The sequence below is a fragment of the Equus przewalskii genome, chromosome 29 (assembly GCF_037783145.1).
Source record: "Equus przewalskii isolate Varuska chromosome 29, EquPr2, whole genome shotgun sequence".
In the NCBI taxonomy this organism is placed as follows: domain Eukaryota; kingdom Metazoa; phylum Chordata; class Mammalia; order Perissodactyla; family Equidae; genus Equus; species Equus przewalskii.
Window position 1 is genome coordinate 9,228,538 of NC_091859.1, and position 19,391 is coordinate 9,247,928.

The 19,391-nt window shown below is 35.1% G+C and overlaps 1 protein-coding gene across 50 annotated transcripts in view; it reads right to left on the reverse strand.

Annotated features, from left to right (window-relative positions):
- The window catches only part of PPFIA2 (PTPRF interacting protein alpha 2), a 454,616-nt gene that overhangs the window by 122,389 nt on the left and 312,836 nt on the right, over nt 1-19,391 (reverse strand). For all 50 annotated transcript variants that reach the window (XM_070599410.1, XM_070599421.1, XM_070599415.1 and 47 more), the window contains one exon: nt 15,887-16,003. In XM_070599410.1, the coding sequence (XP_070455511.1) occupies nt 15,887-16,003 (117 nt within the window). The remainder of the gene's footprint in view (nt 1-15,886; nt 16,004-19,391) is intronic.

Sequence of the window (19,391 nt, forward strand, 5' to 3'; positions counted from 1 at the left end):
CTATTTCACCTTCGTTTTTCTCCAACTCAATTGGTGAAAACTCCATCCTTCCATTTGCTCAGGTAGAAAACCTTGGAGTCATCCTCGAATCCTCCTTTGCCTCTCATCTCTTGTCTAGTCAATCAGAAAACTTATTTGCTTTACCTCTGCAATATATCTGAATCTGCCCCATTTTCATGACCTCTGCTATGTTGGGGAAGCAGTCATTTTGCTACCTGCCACTCCTCGCTAGGATTGCTCAATCAGTGCCCTGGGCCTGGAACATTCTCCTATATGGAAGCTAGGTGCCACACTGTCACTAGGGTCTAGATGCTTCTTTATTAGGAGAACCCTTTGCGCCTATCCTAGGTACTCAGTGAACTTCCTTGTATTGCTTGAGTGCATGTGTGTTATATGGCACTGGCCAGCCCCTCCAGCATATCTGCTCTTCTTGGGAATGAAATGTGTCTTCACTCGCAGCATTAAAGGGGGGCATGCAGTCTATCACCCTACTCTGGCTGTCAGGAGGGACCTCCTGGCTGTGGAGACCTTCACACAATAAATATGCTTATGTTGCTGCATCTCTTCTCCTTTCTATGAGTAGAGCATTGTTCCGATTGGAATAAAAAGATCAAAGATTGGGAGACACAAGTAGCTTTAGGATTTTAAGGGGACCATTGTAGCTAGAGTGAAATAAACAAGAGGGAGTGAGCAGATGTAGATGGGCAGCTGATGTGGGTTCTCAGGATCATTGTAGGGTGTTGACTTTTATTCTGAGTGAGATGGGCACCATAGGAAGGTGTTGAGTTGAAGAGTGACAGTCTATTAGAAAAATTTGCTTGCTTTATCTTTACAACATACCAGAATTGGACCCATTTTCATGACTTCCCTGTATGTCAAGGAGCCCCTTGTGTGTTCAATGCTCTTTGGTGACTCTGAACCCCTAGAAGATGCAGCAGGCCAAGGTCTGTGGGCTCCTACTCCTAGTGATTGGATTACTATGATCTTTGTCATCCTCCACGCAAATCCTCACCTGGGGTTGATGGCTAGATCTCCCTGCTCAACACAGCCCTTGTCTGGGTCACCTCCTCTCACTTGAATTACTGTAAGAACCTCCTAACTGGTCTCTTTGCTCTAACCTTGTCCTCTTATGTACATTCTTAAAACAGCCAGAGTGACCCACGGTGATCATGTTACACTGTAGTCAGATCAAGTCACTCTTCTGCTCAAAACACTACAATAGTTTTCCATTCTACTCAGAACAAAAGCAAAAATCTTAGACTAAGCAATAACCGCGGCTTCCCATCCAATTTTCCCCTTCCCCACTTCCCTTCCCTTTCCCCACACCCTTATGTCTTGGACCTCTCTCTTACTATCCTCTCATTTGTTCTGTTGCTTCAGCCACACTGGCAACCCACTGCTCCTGTGATAAGTCAGTCACTCTCCTACTTTACCGCCTTTGCTTTAGCTCTTCCTTCTGCCTGGAATGATCTTCCCCTATCCGCATGGCTAGAAACCTCAACAATGTCAATGAGGTCAACCCTGACCATCTTATTTAAAAGCGCAAACTGTCCCCACCCCTACATCTTCCCTGGACTCCTGAACCTTCTGTGTTTCTCTACTCTTTCTTTTCTTGAATAGCATTTATCATGTTCTAACATACCTGATGGTTTACTTATTTGCATTTCTTGTTTATTGTCCGCTAACCTCCTTCAACTTGCCAGATTACAAGCTTCAGGAGGGAAAAAGCTTTTGTAAGTTTTCTTTTTGGTGTATCACAAGTACCTAGATTGATGCCAGGCACGTGATTGTTATGCTATAGATTTTTGTTGACTGAATAAATATTTTGATCACTTCTGTGTCTCTAGTGACTAGAACGGCTTCTTCCACAAATACATATTTGTTGAATAAATGAGAAATGTTTTCATTAATGAATGAGATGACTTTTAAGAAAAAGAGTAGGATTCAAAAAGAAATGAAATATAAAGACAATATATTCAGCCACCGTTTCATAAATTTATGAAAAAATATTTTCATAAAAAGCAGATATGAAAGAGAACAGTCTTTTTTTTCTCTTGTTTTAAAAGTACTATATAGATGAATTATCTTTATGGTAGAAAAATCTGAAGTAAACCTAAAAACTGTTATTATAAATGTTCATTAAAATAAATAATGTGGTAGAAATATACAGCCCACATGTAAGACCAAATGGAATGAACGAAGCCCCAGAAGTCTCATCATGTCAAGTCATACTGACTTCTTATGAGATGAAGCCAGGAATTTAAACACATTCTTCCATTTTTTACCAGGCAAACAATGGAAATACACCTCTTTTTGCATTTGGTAATCTAACAAAATGAGCTCACCATTAACATTTTTTTCATCCTACTTCTAGCCTTAGTATTTACTAAGAAAATACTATAACACGTTTTTAAAAAACAACAGTACAGTTAAATTACCAATGTTACCATTTTCATTCCGCATTTTATGGTGCTTTAATGGTTACTGCTTCTTTTGAGCATATGTTAGTGGCTCTTCTACTACATTGCTCTTCTACTCTGCCAAAGAAGAGCATTTATTAAGCACAATAATGAATAATTTTTCACATTTATTTTAAGTGGAAAAATAATGCCTATAGAATGTAAAGAACAGAGAGCATTTAAACTGCTGTATTAATATAACAATTAATTTCCCTCTTGGATAGATATTTCTTGAGACGGTATTCCATAGGATTTAGGAGCTATGTTAATTATAAGTTTTTAGAGTTAGATGGACACTGCCTACGCAGAATGAATATTTTGTTGAAGGTTTTTATACCCCTGAGGAGCTATTACACTTGGCAGGTGATAATTTTCCCCCAGATTTATTGAGATGTAATTGACGTATAACATTGTGTAAGTTTAAGGTGTACAACGTGATGATCTCATATACATACATATTGTAAAATGATTACCACAATAACGTTAGTTAACACATCTATTACCTCACATACTTACCTTATTTTTGTAGTGAGAATATTTAAGATTTGCTCTCTTAGCAACTTTCAAATACACAATGCAGTATTGTTAACTGAAATCACCATGGTAGCTGATAATTTATTCTTTATTATGAACATATTTATAAACTTGATTTGTACATTTTTGACACCTCTCTTCCCATGTTTTCATGTCTAAACTATGTCTTTTATTCTCTCCCAACGAATTTCAAATATATTTTTTTCATTTATTCATTTTACTTCTCAAAGTTTATTAATCAGTGTAGAGAGAATAGAACAATGTGGGGCCACAGAGTAGAAATTGAAATTTGTCTTACTATTAATTAAATTCAGATATTAGAGGTACAGATGTACTTAAAATTTATCAGCATTTAAGGGGTAAACATTGAGCAGTTCCATTTCATTTTTGAAAAGAGTTCTAGGAAATTTTTTGGCTAGAGATGAATTATTGATTGTCTGGTCAAGAAGTCACACTAAGATTTGTAATCATTAACATAAGTTATCTAGTACCAATAATCCTTTGGAAGAATGGGAAAAAAATCTATAAAATGGGAAAGTCATAAAATATATTTCATTCTGTGAGAAGAGAAATGCAGTAATAAAGAACTATAGAACGAAAAGTTTTTAAAAACCCACAAATGCAAACAAGGAAAGTATTCACAGAAGTAAAAATAGTGAAAAAAAAGAAAAAGAAAAAAACCCCCCACAAAACTAGAGCTGATAGATCACTGTAAATTTCGTGAAGTCGGCAATGTATTAAGGACAAAGAAATGTCATAACCGAATCAGTCAGAGAGCCTATAGGCTGATCATAAAGTCTACCTTGCGAACTATATGAGTAAATCCTAGACCAGCCATTGACCTAAAGAGGCACTTTGGATGACTTCATCCAATCTGATGCCCTAGCAAATATTTCCTTTCATGCCAACAGATCATGCTCTTCATTTTACCTCAAATTCTCAAATTTGGACTTACCTCCAAACCTCCAAATAACATTGCGTCTTTCATTAGAATAATGACAATGAATAACAGCTAACATTTATTGAGTACTTACTTATCCAAAAACGTACACTGGTAAGTTTCCTTGCTTTAACTTTGGATTCTTAACCGTTACTCCACTTCCCTAACATTTATTAAGTTATAACTATGCGTTAGGCACTGTCACGAGTGCATTATGTACATAAACTCTTTAACTCCTACAACAACCTATTGGATACAGAAAAGGAATTTGAAGCACTGAGTGTAGTATTTCACTTAAGGTCACACTACTAAAAAGTAATAATACTAAGATTTGAACCTAGGCATTCTGATTCCAGTGTCATATTCCTAGGAGTCTTTCCCTTTTCTCTTTCTTCCTCTCTTCTTTTTTTTTCCTTACTTTGTTCGTTTTCTTTTCCTGTTAATTCTTTTTGGTTCATTCAATGCTTCATTTACCCATTAATTCAATCTCTACTTGTTGTTTCATTTATTCATTCATTCAATCTCCAAAACTCTACTACCTGCTTATTCTCTATTATATGCCACTAGCTTGAGTGCTCAGAATATGAAAATTCTTGTGCGACTAACAATATGGGAAAAAAGAATAAACAAAATTAAGCAACCAAGCAATTAACAAAATACATAAGGACCAGAAAGCATTCAAGCACTGAGGAGTCCAAAGTCTCCAAGGCTATGAATTTGAGGCATTTTGAATGCGTGTAGACTGTTGTTGTTATTCACCACATTGCTTTTTAGTTCTTAAAAATCAGACCTGATCTCAGATTTCAAATCTTGTCCAATGAATAACCACATTTTATCTTTGATCTAAGATTCTCCAGCACAGAATTCACAGATGTTATTTTTAATTCCACATTGACTCACTAAATCTATTTCATTATATATAAACCATCCATCATAATCCCTATAAACCTAGAACCTAGCAAAAAGCAGAAGTAATATTTGTACTCCTTATCAGTTATCCTCAACTGTGACAACACATTAGAATCTTTGGGAGAGTTGAATGAAAATATAGAATGGATCCCACTCTAGACCATATCCAAGAGTGGGGTCCAGGCATAGAATTGTTTTTAAATCTCCCTAAGTAATTGTAATGATTAGTTGTGGTTAAGAATCACAGATCCATATTATCCAGGTGCTTTACTAATTACTGTATCTAATTTAGTCATCAAACCTGAAAAACTGTGTGGCACAAAAAGGTAAAGAGTTTAAGGTAATAACATAATAAAATAATTGATGAGATAAATGTTAATAAAAAATGAGATATACACCCAAGGAATTAGTATTCTTTATCTTAGTATTAACTAATTATTTTAAAAATATATTTAATGTTTCAAATGGAAAGTCTTGACTTTATCTCTTATTTCTGAAAGATGAGAAGAAATAAACCTCTAAAATAGAGTTAACCAATTATTGAAAAGCTGAAAAATTTCTAGACCAGATGATTTCTCATAGTTATTTCCTCATTAATAATTTTATCATTCCACATTGAGGTTTGCAAAGTCATTACGACATAGAAATTCCCAATAATTTTATTTAATTAAAATATCAGCTGATAGACCTTTATTTGTTAGTTCTTTAGTTTAATGTGATCAATGTGTTTTGTTAATAAGTATAAAATAAATGTGTCATTTCCACAGAAATTATAAGCCATTTTTAATTGCCACCAAACTTAAAAGCAAGAATATTTTCATCTGAGGAATACGTTATTTTGAAGTTCTGATATTTTCAAAACGTTTAAACTAGAATACAATTCATTCACTATATCCTATGCATGTGGCTTGATAGAAATATATGCTATTTTATAGATCTTAAGTTCAGATAAAACTAGAAGAATTTTTATTCAATGTTCCCATGATGAATGATAATAACACTCAAAAGTGTAAAAAGCAGCCATTTCCCATATTCCAAAATAAACATATTGAATGATTAATGTGGAAAAACACTCATCTATACAATTCTCAAATGATCTATATAGTTAGAAGATATAAGGAGGTAAAGTGTGGATAGTGAGGGTTTTGTTACTGGTTTTTATTTTTGTTTTCAAGTGAAGATCTTCAAATACTTCTTTGTTCAGCTGTAGAATTAAGAAGTAACACGGAGAGGATCTTCTTTCTTTCTAGAAGAATCACTCAGCCCTTCTTTTAGATATGTAAATATAATGAAAGTAGACACCGCCCCCCCTCACCCCCCCCCCCCCGAGGAAGAATACTTAATAAAATTTTGACAAATTGTCTCTTCTACTCTGTCTTGATATAAGACAGGGGAGAGGGAGAATAATTTGCATTAATACCTGTAAACTTCTAGAGAGAGAGGAAAAACAAGACTACTTTCCTTTCAATTGTGAAATTCAATGTTATTCTGAATTCTCCTACAGAGTAAGACAATTGACTGCGTCAGAAAGGTCTCAGAGAGTCCCCTAGAAGAACCTACCATGAGGGAAGTAGCGTGTGCGCTGGCACCTGAGTCCCATACCCAATGTCAGCTGTGCTTCCAGCTTGGTGTGTGGCAGAGTCTGGATGACCTTCCTGGCTCAGTCTTCTCGATGAATTTGGGAACCTAAGTGTGACACTAAGTTCAAACTAGTATAATTTGGAGAAGGGGAAATCCTCCCTGAAGAACCACTCTCTTAAGGAACATCACTACTGCTTCAAAACCAAGCTAGTAAATGGTATGGAATGGTTTCGTTTAGCCTAGACGTCAGTGGATTATTGCAACGGTACATGGATGGCATTTGGTTTTGAATCTGTTTTCAAAAGCGATGCTTTGAAAACTCAAAAGAAGCAATGGTAGTTTAAAAGAATGGTTGCTCACTTATTACCATATCATATTTTCTAGTTCTCTTTTCACAAAATGTTTCAAAGAGGAACTAGTCTCTTTGACCTGATTAAGTTTTGGGGTTCTTGGATAACTCAGGCAGAGTAAGAATGGACCCAATAAAGTACTACCTGAATTGCTGGTTATTGGGTCACTCGAGTACTCTTGTAGTCAAAATAGTTAAATAGTCAAAAGACGGCTCAATTTATCTGTATCCCAATCAGACCATAACTATTATAAATGTAAAGAATTAATAATAAATGTAAGACTAATAAATATGAAGCAAAAGAGAGCTTTATTTTTTCTATTTTTTTAAATTGAATTTCTGTCAGAGAAGCATGAATATAGTTAAGACACAAAATCAATTATTTTATCCATAGGTATAGAAAAATAGTTTACTATCAGAATATCCATTAATGAAGTCCACCACTTTAAGAGATAAATATGTCTTATTCTTGATAGTAATTATTAGAAAACTTGTAATAGAAGGATGATTCCAAATCTGATATAAGGTTACTATGGCCAGCATCACCATTAATGGTAAAACTTGAGTAAGATTATCATTAAAGTCTTGATCTTTATAAAGTTTTATAAAGCTTGACTTTAAAAAGTCAGGTATGCTATCCTGACGCATGCTACTCTACACTGTATTGAAGTTTTGAACAGTGTACTGAAGATTGAAATCTTAGGTAATATATAATAAAGAAATAAAAATTGTGAAGGAAGAGAAGAGAGAATAAAACACTTTTTATTTAACTACTTAGAAAAGTCCAAGAACACAAAAAACTCTTAGAACTAATAGGTGAGCAAGTTTGCTGGATGCTATATCAACACTGAAAAATCAATAGCATCTTTATATGTCAGCATTAATTTATTAGAAAAAACCATGAGGGGCCACCCCAGTGGCATAGTGCTTAAGTTTGCAAACTCTGCCTCAGCAGCCTGGGGTTTGTGGGTTTGGATCTCAGGTGCAGACCTACGCACTGCTCATTAGGCCATGCTGTGGTGGCGTCGCACAAACAAAAAATAGAGGAAGATTGCCACAGATGTTAGCACAGCAACAATCTTCCTCAAGCAAAAAAGAGGCCAATTGGCAACAGATGTTAGCTCAGGGACAGTCTTCCTTACCAATATATATATAGAAAAGAGATAATAATCAAAATAGAAATAAAATTTGTGTCTAGAAATAAATCTAATAATTTGAAAGACGTCTATGTGAAAAACTGAACAATTTTATCGAAGAACATAAAACAGTACACACACACAAAATGGAGACATGAGCCATGTTACGGTTGATAAGACATTTTATCAGAGAAGTGACTATTCTCCCCAAATTAATATACTTAAGTAATTCCAATCAAAATCTCAATAGGGTTTTATAATAAGATCTGAAAAGCTGATATTATAATTAAGCTCTAAGAATCAAGATTCATAAAGTAACAGTAGCTAAAACAGCATGGTGTTCATTTATTTATTTATTGAACATATTAAGAGCTTACCATGTACCAGGAGCTGTTCCAGCCACCTGAGCCTGATCATGAATAAAACAAAGAAGCTCCTCTTGGAGCTTATTCTCTGGCTGGGGTGACAGACAGTAAACTACAGACAATATAAATAAGTAAATTGTATACTATGTTAGAATATGTTATGACATTTGAACAAAGGCTTGACGGAGAGGCAGGAGATAGCCATGCAGATATCTGGAAGAAGGGCATTCTAGTCAGGAGAAAGAGCAATTCAAAAGTCAATGGGAGCCCTGTGTGGCTGCGGTGGAGGTGGAGATAATGTCAGATGATAAGGAAAGCCAAATCATGTAGAACCTTGTATAAATGGGAAACATTTGCAGAGTTTCCAGCAGATGATTGATATGTTCAGATTTATGTTTTAAAACATCACTCTGATTCATGCTGTGTTGAAAATAGACTGCAGAGGGTCCATGGGAGAAGCAGAGAGACTTGGTAGGAGGTAATTACAATAATCCAGGTTAGAGATGATAGTGACTCAGACCAGAGTGGTTAGTGGGGGTGGTGAGAAGTTGTCAGATTATGGATAAATTCTGAAGGTACAGTAAATTAAATTTCTTTATAGTTTGATGTTGGGTGTGAGAAAGAGGGAGGATGCAAAGATGATTCCAAATTCTTTGACTTGAGCAACTGGAAAGTTGAAGTTTCCATCCTCTGAGATGGAGAAGATGAAGCAAGTTTTTTATCATCATTAATTCTATTATCAAGAGATAAGTTTTTGACGTTTTAAGTTCACAGTGTCTTCTATATATACAAGTGGAGATGTTCAATAGGTGGCTGGATGTATGCATTTGGTTATAGTGTCTGAACTAGAGGTAAAGATTTAGAAGTCATTAGCACATGGATGGTATTTAAAGTGATGTGATTGATTGAAATCGCTGAGAGAGCATATAGATAGAGAAGATATGAAGGACAGAGCCCTGGGTCACTCCAAAATTAAGAAGAATGTTATCCAAGAAAGGAGACTGAGACAGAGCCCCTGGTGAGTCCAGAGAAAAACAAAGAGAGTATGATTTCCTGTAATGCAAGTGAAAAGAGTTTATCAAGGAGGAAGGAAAGAGAGATCAACTACGTCAAATGCTGCTGAGACATCAACTACAATAAGGGCTAAGAACTTGCCATTATATGCAGTGATACACATTTGGTGATGATGGTAGCAGGAGTGGTTTCTATGGGGTGGTGGGTCAAAGATCTTACTGGAATAGATTTATAAAAGAATGCCAAGAAAGGAACTGGGGACAGTGAGGAGACAACCCTTCTGAAGAGCTTTGCTGTAAAGGGGAGCAGAAAATAAAGCAATAGCTAGTGGTAGAAGCTGAGTCAAGACGATTTTTCTTGAAGTTGGAAGAAGTTTGTTATAGCAACGGGAATGGATGAAAACATTGATGACAAAGGAGAGCCTAGTAAGAATTGCTGGAGAATAGTTGATTGGATGATTGCTGAAGTCTTCAACATGGGTGCTTTGTCTAAGGTTTGTTTTTGACTTTTTTTTAAGACTCATACTCAATCTAATAAACTCTTTCATGCTCTTAGACACATGGACACATTTGAGATTTTGCTTAAAGTAAATACTCATATTTTGAAATCCTTGAAATCAGGTAGTATATGCTGCTTTTTTTTCACTCACAGTTCACTTTTAATATTTGGAAACTTGTTACACTATTTATCTCTGCTCCATCTGTTCACAAGCTGTATGACTTTGAGCCAGTAATCCTTGCTCTACAAACCTCACAGGATTATTACAGGGATCAAATAAAACAACTTATGTAAAGTCACTTTTGTCCTGTAAAGGGCTTTATACCAGTTATTTATCTTGTTCTTATTGGCCTTGTAGACTCCTTGTTAATGAGGTTTCCAGAAGGGTTTGAAGAATGGTTTGCCTATCTTTAAAAGGCCAGAGCCAGTGTTAAAGAATATTCTTCAGGATACTTATCCTGGCATATGTAGTTCCCCTGCAGATAGAGGGGAGTTTGGGTCATATGCGTTAGGAAACACTGCAGACTGTGCTTCCCCTCGCGGCTTGACAATATTAAAAAATAAAAATTCTAATAAATACTACAGTAAAGATGTCAGTTCAAAACTGGATAGTAAAGTATTTCCTAACCTTGTTGTCCTGGGAATTCTCTTTTTTGGGGGAGTGGGTTCTGTGAAACACCCATTAAATTCTGGGGAACTGGTGTTTCATGAGAAACGTTAGGATGGAAAAACTCTACCAAAGTGAAGAATAAAATTAGGTCAGTCATGGAACTTCTGAATGACAGACTTAAAAACTCTCCTGGTCTGGCTTAACAGATCAGACAAAACATTACAGAGAAGGGGAAAAGTATTTGTTCTTCTCTATATCTGTAAAGGAGCAGATTCCTTGGCACAAAATAGACCCTCAAATTAGGACAATAGGATAGAGATACATGAACAAATTTTCTGTCAAACTCTTGTGAACCTGCTAGTCTTCTAAAATTTGAAAACATCCTACTTCAGCAATGATATACTTATTCTGTTTTCCTCAAATCTGGGCTAATAATATAAATGATACTGAATCTATGACTAAAGATGGAAGAGTCGATTCCACTTTCCCTTCCATCTACTAACATCCTAGTTAAAGCATGAAAACCCAGTCACTACATTCAGAGAGATTTGTTTTGAACTTAATGAGTTCCCACACAACATTAGAAAATTTTTACTTCTTACTTTTTCGATTGTATGTAGAAGATACCTGACTTGTGGTCACAAGCTTCCCTTCCAGCTCAGCTCCTATAAATTCGATATGGGATAACTTCATGCACACATGGATGAACCATAGAACAGCCTAACCTCGTCTCTTCCAGGCTCTTTCCTACCCTGTCATAGACCTCTAGGCCACTCCAGCCTCACGTATCTAAGGCTATACTTGGACCTTCTCTTTCCTAGGAGGTATGCCAACCCCAATATTGCAAATTCATAATCCCCATTCTCCTATTTGGTTTCATTGCTCAAAAATTAATTGAAGAATAAAAGTGAAGTATACACTTTATTATCATGTTGTTATGAGAAATTAGATTACAATATATGGGATCAATGGACAGAAGAAAATATTCTTAGTGCTATTCACATACAAATAAACCAAAAAGATAATTATCTCTGATATAGAGAAGAAACTGGGGCTTAACCACCTATGTGCAAAATACAGTTAACAAAGACTGAATTTTTGGAAGAAGAGTTGTTGGCGGTAGATGACATGTAGTGAGGAAGGCATATAAAAATGGGCAAAATACAGTCTATATACTGGAGACATCCCTATAGATGATGACTTTCAGCTAGAACTTGGTGGAGGTCTTTAAAAGAGTGGTGTTTGTGTTAAAGGATGTTTATGAGTATTTTTAAATAGAAATGTGGTATATTTGTAAGCCAAACATTTAAATATACAGCTAATTTAATTATATAATGTTATTATATAGACCCATGAAGGCCCTAGAGGCAGGCTAAGGTGTGCTTGGTCAGAAAGTCTGGGCTTCCAGGTAACTGGCAGGTGATCTAGAAGGGATGGTCATGGTTCACGGGTGTGTGATTTCCCTTGGTATCATGGACTCCTCATCCCATAGAGAGGGGCGCAGATGACCAGATCAGGACCCACCATATCGTGGGCCCAGGGCATGGGCCCATCTAGCCCAGGTATAAGAGCCGGACTCACAGCAGTCAGTTTTGAATCTTCTCAGAGTAAAAGGTAACTGGGAGAAGTTGTGGGAAAAATTAAGAAAAAAGCATACTCTTGAATAGAATAAAATAATCAACTCTAGAAAACAAATGAATATGTGTAATTATGAAAGAATAAATGATCAGAAAAAATAAGATTGAGCTAGAATGAACTTCTAAAAATCAACAATAATACCTAAAGGAATCTCCTGGCACAAAGGAATGTGAGAGCATAATGTTGATTTGAATCCAGGTCTACCGACTTCAAAGAAATCACTATTCCATGCTGCCTCTCTGACATCCCCCAATCAGAGTTAATTTATTTCTCCTGTAAACCCTAATATCATTTTTGATCTATTTTATTTATCTTGTTGTGCAATATTAATTTAGGCAGGTTTGTTTCTCACTATAGTTTCTTGGCGAATTTACTACAGGGACTATGTCTTCTGGGCCTCCACGACTGGCTAACCGTCTACTTATCCACATCACTTTGCAAACATTTGCAGCTGAAAAAAATAATTGGAAGTACAGAATATATGAGTCAGGAGGACTGCTAACTCCTTTATGAGAGCAGCATGTTTATTAAAAAAATTTCACAAACTAACTCTCTTCTAGGAAACAAGAGGAAAAAAAGTTATTGAGCCCAGTTCTGAACCTTTAAGGAGGTAAAATTTACCATCCTGAAAATTTTTATTATCTTGTGAATATTTACATTCTTCTAGAACAATTGATTAAATTTATGGCATAAAGAAACATTTAAACTTGTTTCAGTTAAGCTTATTTTTTTCTTTTCATTTTTTGTTTTTAAAATGTTGATAGTAATTACACAACTTTTCTATGAGTAATAAGGCATATTTCAGAGTGTGTTTTTATGAGACTATTTTTATCAACTACTTTGTCAACAGAGTTCTCAAGCCGCTAACATCAAACATCTCCTGTTGGCTAATAACCCACCCTGACTATATAATTTAAATAACTTTACTGCCCTAAACAAAGGGTAATCCTTGTGACTAGGATTTACAAGTCACTTTCTGACAGTTCCATAGTATCTAACAATAGTTTTGTGTTTTTCCCACCAAAAACCACCTTATAATTTACACACTAATACTATAGTCATCCTACACTGATAACCTTCATTACAGAGACCCTCCCAAAAATAATATTCTCTTTTTCTTTGTTTGGATATACCTTTCAAACAGTTCTCAATAAAAAAAGTGAAGTGTTAGGATTTAAGTTACAATCCTATGACGTTGTTATTCAATGTTATTGATATGCTTTAAATAATCATGGTATAGGGGATAATTTTGAAAAGAAAAGATGCTTTATAATGTTACATGTGTGTAATTAAGAAGCACTTAGATGAGAATGATAAAAATAATAATTAGGCTATTATGTCATATTTTATCAAGAAATGTCAGCCATTAGAAGATAAGTAAGTTCTGGGGATCTAATGTACAGCGTGGTGATTATAGCTAACAATACTGTGTTGTATACTTGAAATGTGCTAACAGAGTAGATCTTAAATGTTCTGACCACAGAAAAAAAGAGAAATGGCAGGTAAGAAATGTCATATAAATAAAAGTTCTGGAGTACTTTCTCGAATAATCTCAGGAATAATATAAAGTGAAACAGTTTATTTGTTTTTAAATTTAAAATAAACATATATGTGATATATGTTTTATATATATTTTAGGTTCACATTGGAGGATATGGGCATGATATTTTAAACAATAATGCTATACCATTATTCCAAAGCATGTGAAAATCACTCTTCCTATAATTCTGGGAAATTAAAAAAAAAAAACTACAATGTTGAAAAATCGTTAGTTACATACATAATGAAGAGCGAGTGAGTTAGCAATGGCACAGAATTTCTCTTCTATACTGGCTTAAATGCTTTCACCAAGAACCAGAAGGCAAAGAAAGTTAAAGACAAGTACTTCAGGTCACTAACTACTCAGTATCCTCCATGTATACACCTTCTATCTGTGGAGTCCAATAGAGACAATTATACATACACACATACATATACATCAGTTACATAGATCCTAATCCTAATTCTGTGACCAGTTTCTGAAATTTAATCTGACATGAATTGTCTTATATTCTACAACACTTAGACCCCTGAATACTTAGGGGTTATATCTTGAAGAAACAATGTTTGAAAACAATACATGTATGAGTAACGTCCCCTCTCCAGAAGAACCAGAAGAATGCTTTAAGCATCAGAGAATCAACAAGATCTCAAGTTCTTTATGCCTTTGAAAGGCATATTTCTTTAATTCCAGTCTGGATTATACATAAATACAGTACTGTTATGGAAAACAGTATTTTGTAGACTTCTAAGAAAAAGACTAGATGACCATAAAGTTCATTTTCTTAGCTAAATCAGTGTGATTCTACAATCCTCTGAGGAAAGGTATGGCACTATATTACTAATGCTATAATTAAAATGAAACAGTAATAGAAAATTACGTTAGTTTCCTAAACTGAGTTTTGTGTGAAAATACCTTATTATAAAGATGATTTATTTACTGAATTAATGTCAGTTTATTTATCTGAACGAAAGAGAAATAGTTTTGTTTTTTCCAGAGGAAGATTAGCCCTGAGCTAATATCTGTGCCAATCTTCCTCTACTTTGTATGTGGGTCATCACCATAGCATGGCTGATGAGTGGTGTAGGTCCATGTCGGGGATCTGAACCTGTGAACCTGGGTCGCTGAAGCAGAGCATGCTGGACTTAGTCACTATGCCGAGGGGCCGGCCCTGGGAAATAATTTTATTGAGATCTGAAATGCAGCTCATGGAATCTAGCTGTCAGAATGTAGTTTATTTTTTAATACTTAGCTTAAGATTTCTGGGAAACACATGGATAAAGTCTAAAATGGTGAAGCCTTAAATAAGAGCTGTTTGCTTCTCAACCGCCAGAATTGTTGACAGTCTCAGGAAATTAGCCTGGTATCCTTGGCTTCCTCTGCTTTTATACTTGAAGGAGGAAATGTAAGAAGCCCCTTCATTTGTTTCAGTGGGATAAGTGAGGAATCGCTCAATTTACCTTCTGGTAAGAAGTCTAGTGATATTTGTCTTGTGGTCCAGTCACTTGCTTCTTAATCTCTATGTTTTAAAACCTCTTGACATTCACAACGACACCAAGTTACCTACCTGAGTCATGTGTTCTTGATGATTAAGGAACTCAATCATCCAAAGACATAATTTGTTAAAGGCAAATATCCAGGAGATTTTCTAAGCGTCATACACAAGATGTGCAAATGCCTACGTAATCTCTACCTGATTCCAGACCTACCAGGAACAGACCTGCTGCTGCTGCTGGAAACAAAGGGTTCAGCATAGAAAAGGGCCAAACAGGCTGTGGGTTTCCTTGGCATGGGAAAGCCCCCCTAAAGGAGAATCACTCTCCTAAAAAAGTGGTAAAAGCCCCATGACTTCAGATATTGTTTTATGTCATTTCTCATTAACAGGACTACTGCTGGGGCCTTCCCAAACACAAAGGAAAAGTCACCAGCTGTACATAATACCACTTAAAATTCAAAGTTATTATTATTGTACTTTAAAAAGTGCTGGATATATATTATTGACATATCCATATAGATATATTTAATTGTATATATTCAATTACATATAATTGAATTATTTTTAAAAGAATCAAGTTAGCAAGTAATGAGAAATTCAAATATATATATGCATGAACACATGCACTTATATATTATTTTTAAGAAAATCGAATTACAAAAGAACAATAAATGAAAAGGGAAGCCATTATGAACCTTTGACCAACAAATCAAAAAATTGTAAAGAATGTTTACTACATGGATTTCATATTTGATATTCCTCTCAAGTGATACAGCAAATCAACATGTCCATGTAGGAGCATGTTGTGTGTGTCATACCTTTTCATGGACTTTCTGGCCAGGTTCCATCCCTTCAAGATGCTCTGACTCTGTGGATCCCTCGCTTGATGCCATTTTTCTTTGTATATGAACATTTTGTTCGCGCAAGGCAACAATCTGCAAGAGAAAAGCACTATGCTTTTAAAATCTAAAATAGAGCGTAAAGTAAAACATAATAGAACTTACTCAAATATGGTTAAAAACTAATGAATACAAATAACCAGAAAGTAAACATTAGATCTAATTCATATTATTCAACAAACATTTTTAAAATTTAGGTTAGCATTTTGAGTAATGTTTATAAGTTTTATAGGAATGTGAAATTTACTGAAGAAAATATTTTCTCGTTGGAAAATTTGTCTATCTAGTTGGAAATGTATCTAAATTAATGGTGTGATCCATGTCTTATTAATTCAGAGATTACATTTAAAATTAATTTATGAAATGTGATAAAATTTGCATTGGTCTGTATTTTTAAAGTACAAAGGAAACTAAATGAAAAGAATGAAGACTGAAGTCTAATTGTACATCATTTACCCAAAGAGGTAGCAGTCTGCAATTTTTTTTTTTTTTTTTTTTTTTTTTTGCTTAGGAAGATTAGCTCTGAGCTAACATCTGTGCCAGTCTTCTTCTATTTTATATGTAGGTCATCACCACAGCATGGCTGATGAGTGGTGTAGGTCCAAGCCCAGGATCTGAAACCCTGAACCCAGGCCACTGAAGCAGAGTGTACTGATCTTAACCACTAGGCCATGGGGCCAGCACCTGTGATTTTAAAACAAGCAAATACATAAACTAGACTTAAGCAATTTTATGGCTCTATCATGAGCACTTAGAATTAAATTGGTCTCATCAGTATTTTGATGGTCAGTCTTTTAGCACCACTAGTCCAAATATAGTTAATTTACAAAAAAAATTCTCAGAGGGCAATTAATTCTTATAAATTTTCAGCTCAATTTTACAGATATGACAAGTTCAATTAAGAAAGATTTTCAGATAGCTGTAGTTTAAACGCTCTTAGTAATATACAGAGTGGAAAATAGCATTCTAGCATTTTTTGAATGGTGTTTTAAAATGTATTTGCTATTTATACATATTTTGAAAATATTTTCCATTACATTTATGCCATAAATTATTTATTTCTTGGCAAATTTTATTATATTATCGGCTCAGATATTGAGCCAGTGTTGGTTCTAGCAGAAATTAATGCCCATAGTGTTTGGTACACAGCAAATACTGAATCATATTAAACTTATATGGTGAAATTATGACACCAATATGTCACACAGACGAATAATCATTAACTAAACAAAAGACATCACTAGGTTGGTCGTTTGTCCTGCTGCCTGCCGCTGCCTCAATGCCCAGAGGAATCACCATGTGTGTGTGAGAGCAGGTGATCTCACATGTGACCTCCAGCATTTGAAAATATGACATATCATTTCATAAAGGCATGTCACCATGTAATGAAGAGCAATCATGGAAATGCTCTTCTCTCTTGTATACTGCAATCACTAAATCGTTGGTTCTCTTACTCCCATTCTTGCCCATCTACTATCTATCATCCACAAAGAAGCCAGATTCATCTTTTAAATTTGTTATATTGTGTCACTCCTCAGCTTTCTAAAGAACTTTAATCTTTTCCCAACTTATTTAGCATAAATTTAAACTTCTTAACAAAGTCTGTGACATCCTACATGATCCCTTTAGCCACCCTGGCCTCCTTTCTGTCTCTCAAATATACCTGGCTCTTTCTCCCCCAGAACTGAGAGACTTGATGATCTTCCTGTCTGAAACATTCTTCCCCAGCTCAGACCACAGCTGACACATCCCAGCTTTCAAAACTCAGCTGAAATCCCACTCCTGAGAGAGAACAGACCTTGCCATCAAACACTTATTACAATATATCCCTGTTTATTTTTGTGTGTATTTCATCCATTAAAATATAATATTCTATTCCTTTACTTACTTACTCACTTTGCTGGTTTATTTAGCTAGCAGAAGTCCTAATAATATCTCATGGGAAAAGAATTTTCAAAGGAATATCTTATTGAAAACAACAATTTCCTATGAAACAACACATCATATTACTATGTGCAGGGTATTCAAAAAAAATGTGTTGAATTAAATAATTAATGGATAGGAAAAAAGAAAGAATGTAAACCTAATTTATTCGGAAATAACAAATGATAAAGATTTAGGGTATTTGGGAAACTCCAGAGACATTCCTCGCATGTAGCTAACATGGAAATGAATTACATCAAAGGAACAGCAAGAATGAGATAGCTCCTGGATATATAATTTTTATATTACATTCTTAACATCTTGTCTCTTGCATAAAACAATAATATTATATTACCATCAATACATAATGAAATATTATTGTTAATTTATTCTGAATTTTTAAAATTCAAGTACTGTATGCTGACATTCCACTAAGATAACATCCATGATTTAACAAAAATGTTAAGACAAACGTAACAATAAATTGAAAAAGTCTCTGCACTTTCTTCCATTATTTAATCTACTTAGAAGTGAAGAGATACCTTTTTTAAAAAAAAATTAAATATGAAATTTAGCTCTTAGCTTACAGATTAACTTTCAACATGTCCTAGTGCCTAAAGTAAAGCAGGCCATTCGTAAAGGTTTACTGAAAGAATCAGTAAAAGGATGAATTAATACCATTAATAAAAAAGTCAAAACACCAAATTCACACGGAAAACCCCATATGCAAATGTGATTCTGCCACCATGCTAGAAAAAAAATTATAAACTTCAAGTTTTTCACAAAGTATATACACAATTAGTTCCAGGAAGGATGTAATTTTCAACCACTAATATGAAAACTCTTTTTTTTTTTTAAATCAAGCCCTGAAATTAGATTTTTGATACAGGAGAAAGGATCTATAATATTCTGTATTCTTTATTACTCTAATATGATTTTATTCTATTTTTGCCCAATAACAAGTCATCCTGGGTAATTATGAAAGCAAAGTTTCAGCACCTGATTTAAATGGAGGTGTTAATAAGCTTGATTCTTCCTTTCACACTGGGGAAAGTGAGAGGTTCTCTCCAGTGAATGCAGCTTTGGGGGTTGGGTCCTCCTTTCAATGTGTTCAAAGGAGCAGAGAAGGTCACCTAGAAATCACTGGGGCGAAGTTAGCACAGGCCTCTTTAGGAAATTCTCCCAGCTGGCTTGAGATGTTAAGGGAAGAGATGACTTGAAAACCAGCTTGCAACAGCATGCAGAATGAAAAGCAGCTGAGGTCCTCCAAACATTCTCTGGGCTCTCACTGACAGGGAATGCTGTCAAAGGGAGAGCCTGGGTGAGCTGTCTAGAATAGTAAAGTAGGCCTGATTCCTCACTGCTAAACGGCATGGCTTACCACCAACAGGATGACATGGTGGGTAGGAGGAATCACTTCTGGGTAGTCTCTGTTGCTCACCCAGCTGTTACATAACTGCAAGAAAGTACTGGAAACCATCTATGTGCCAAGCACTGTGTT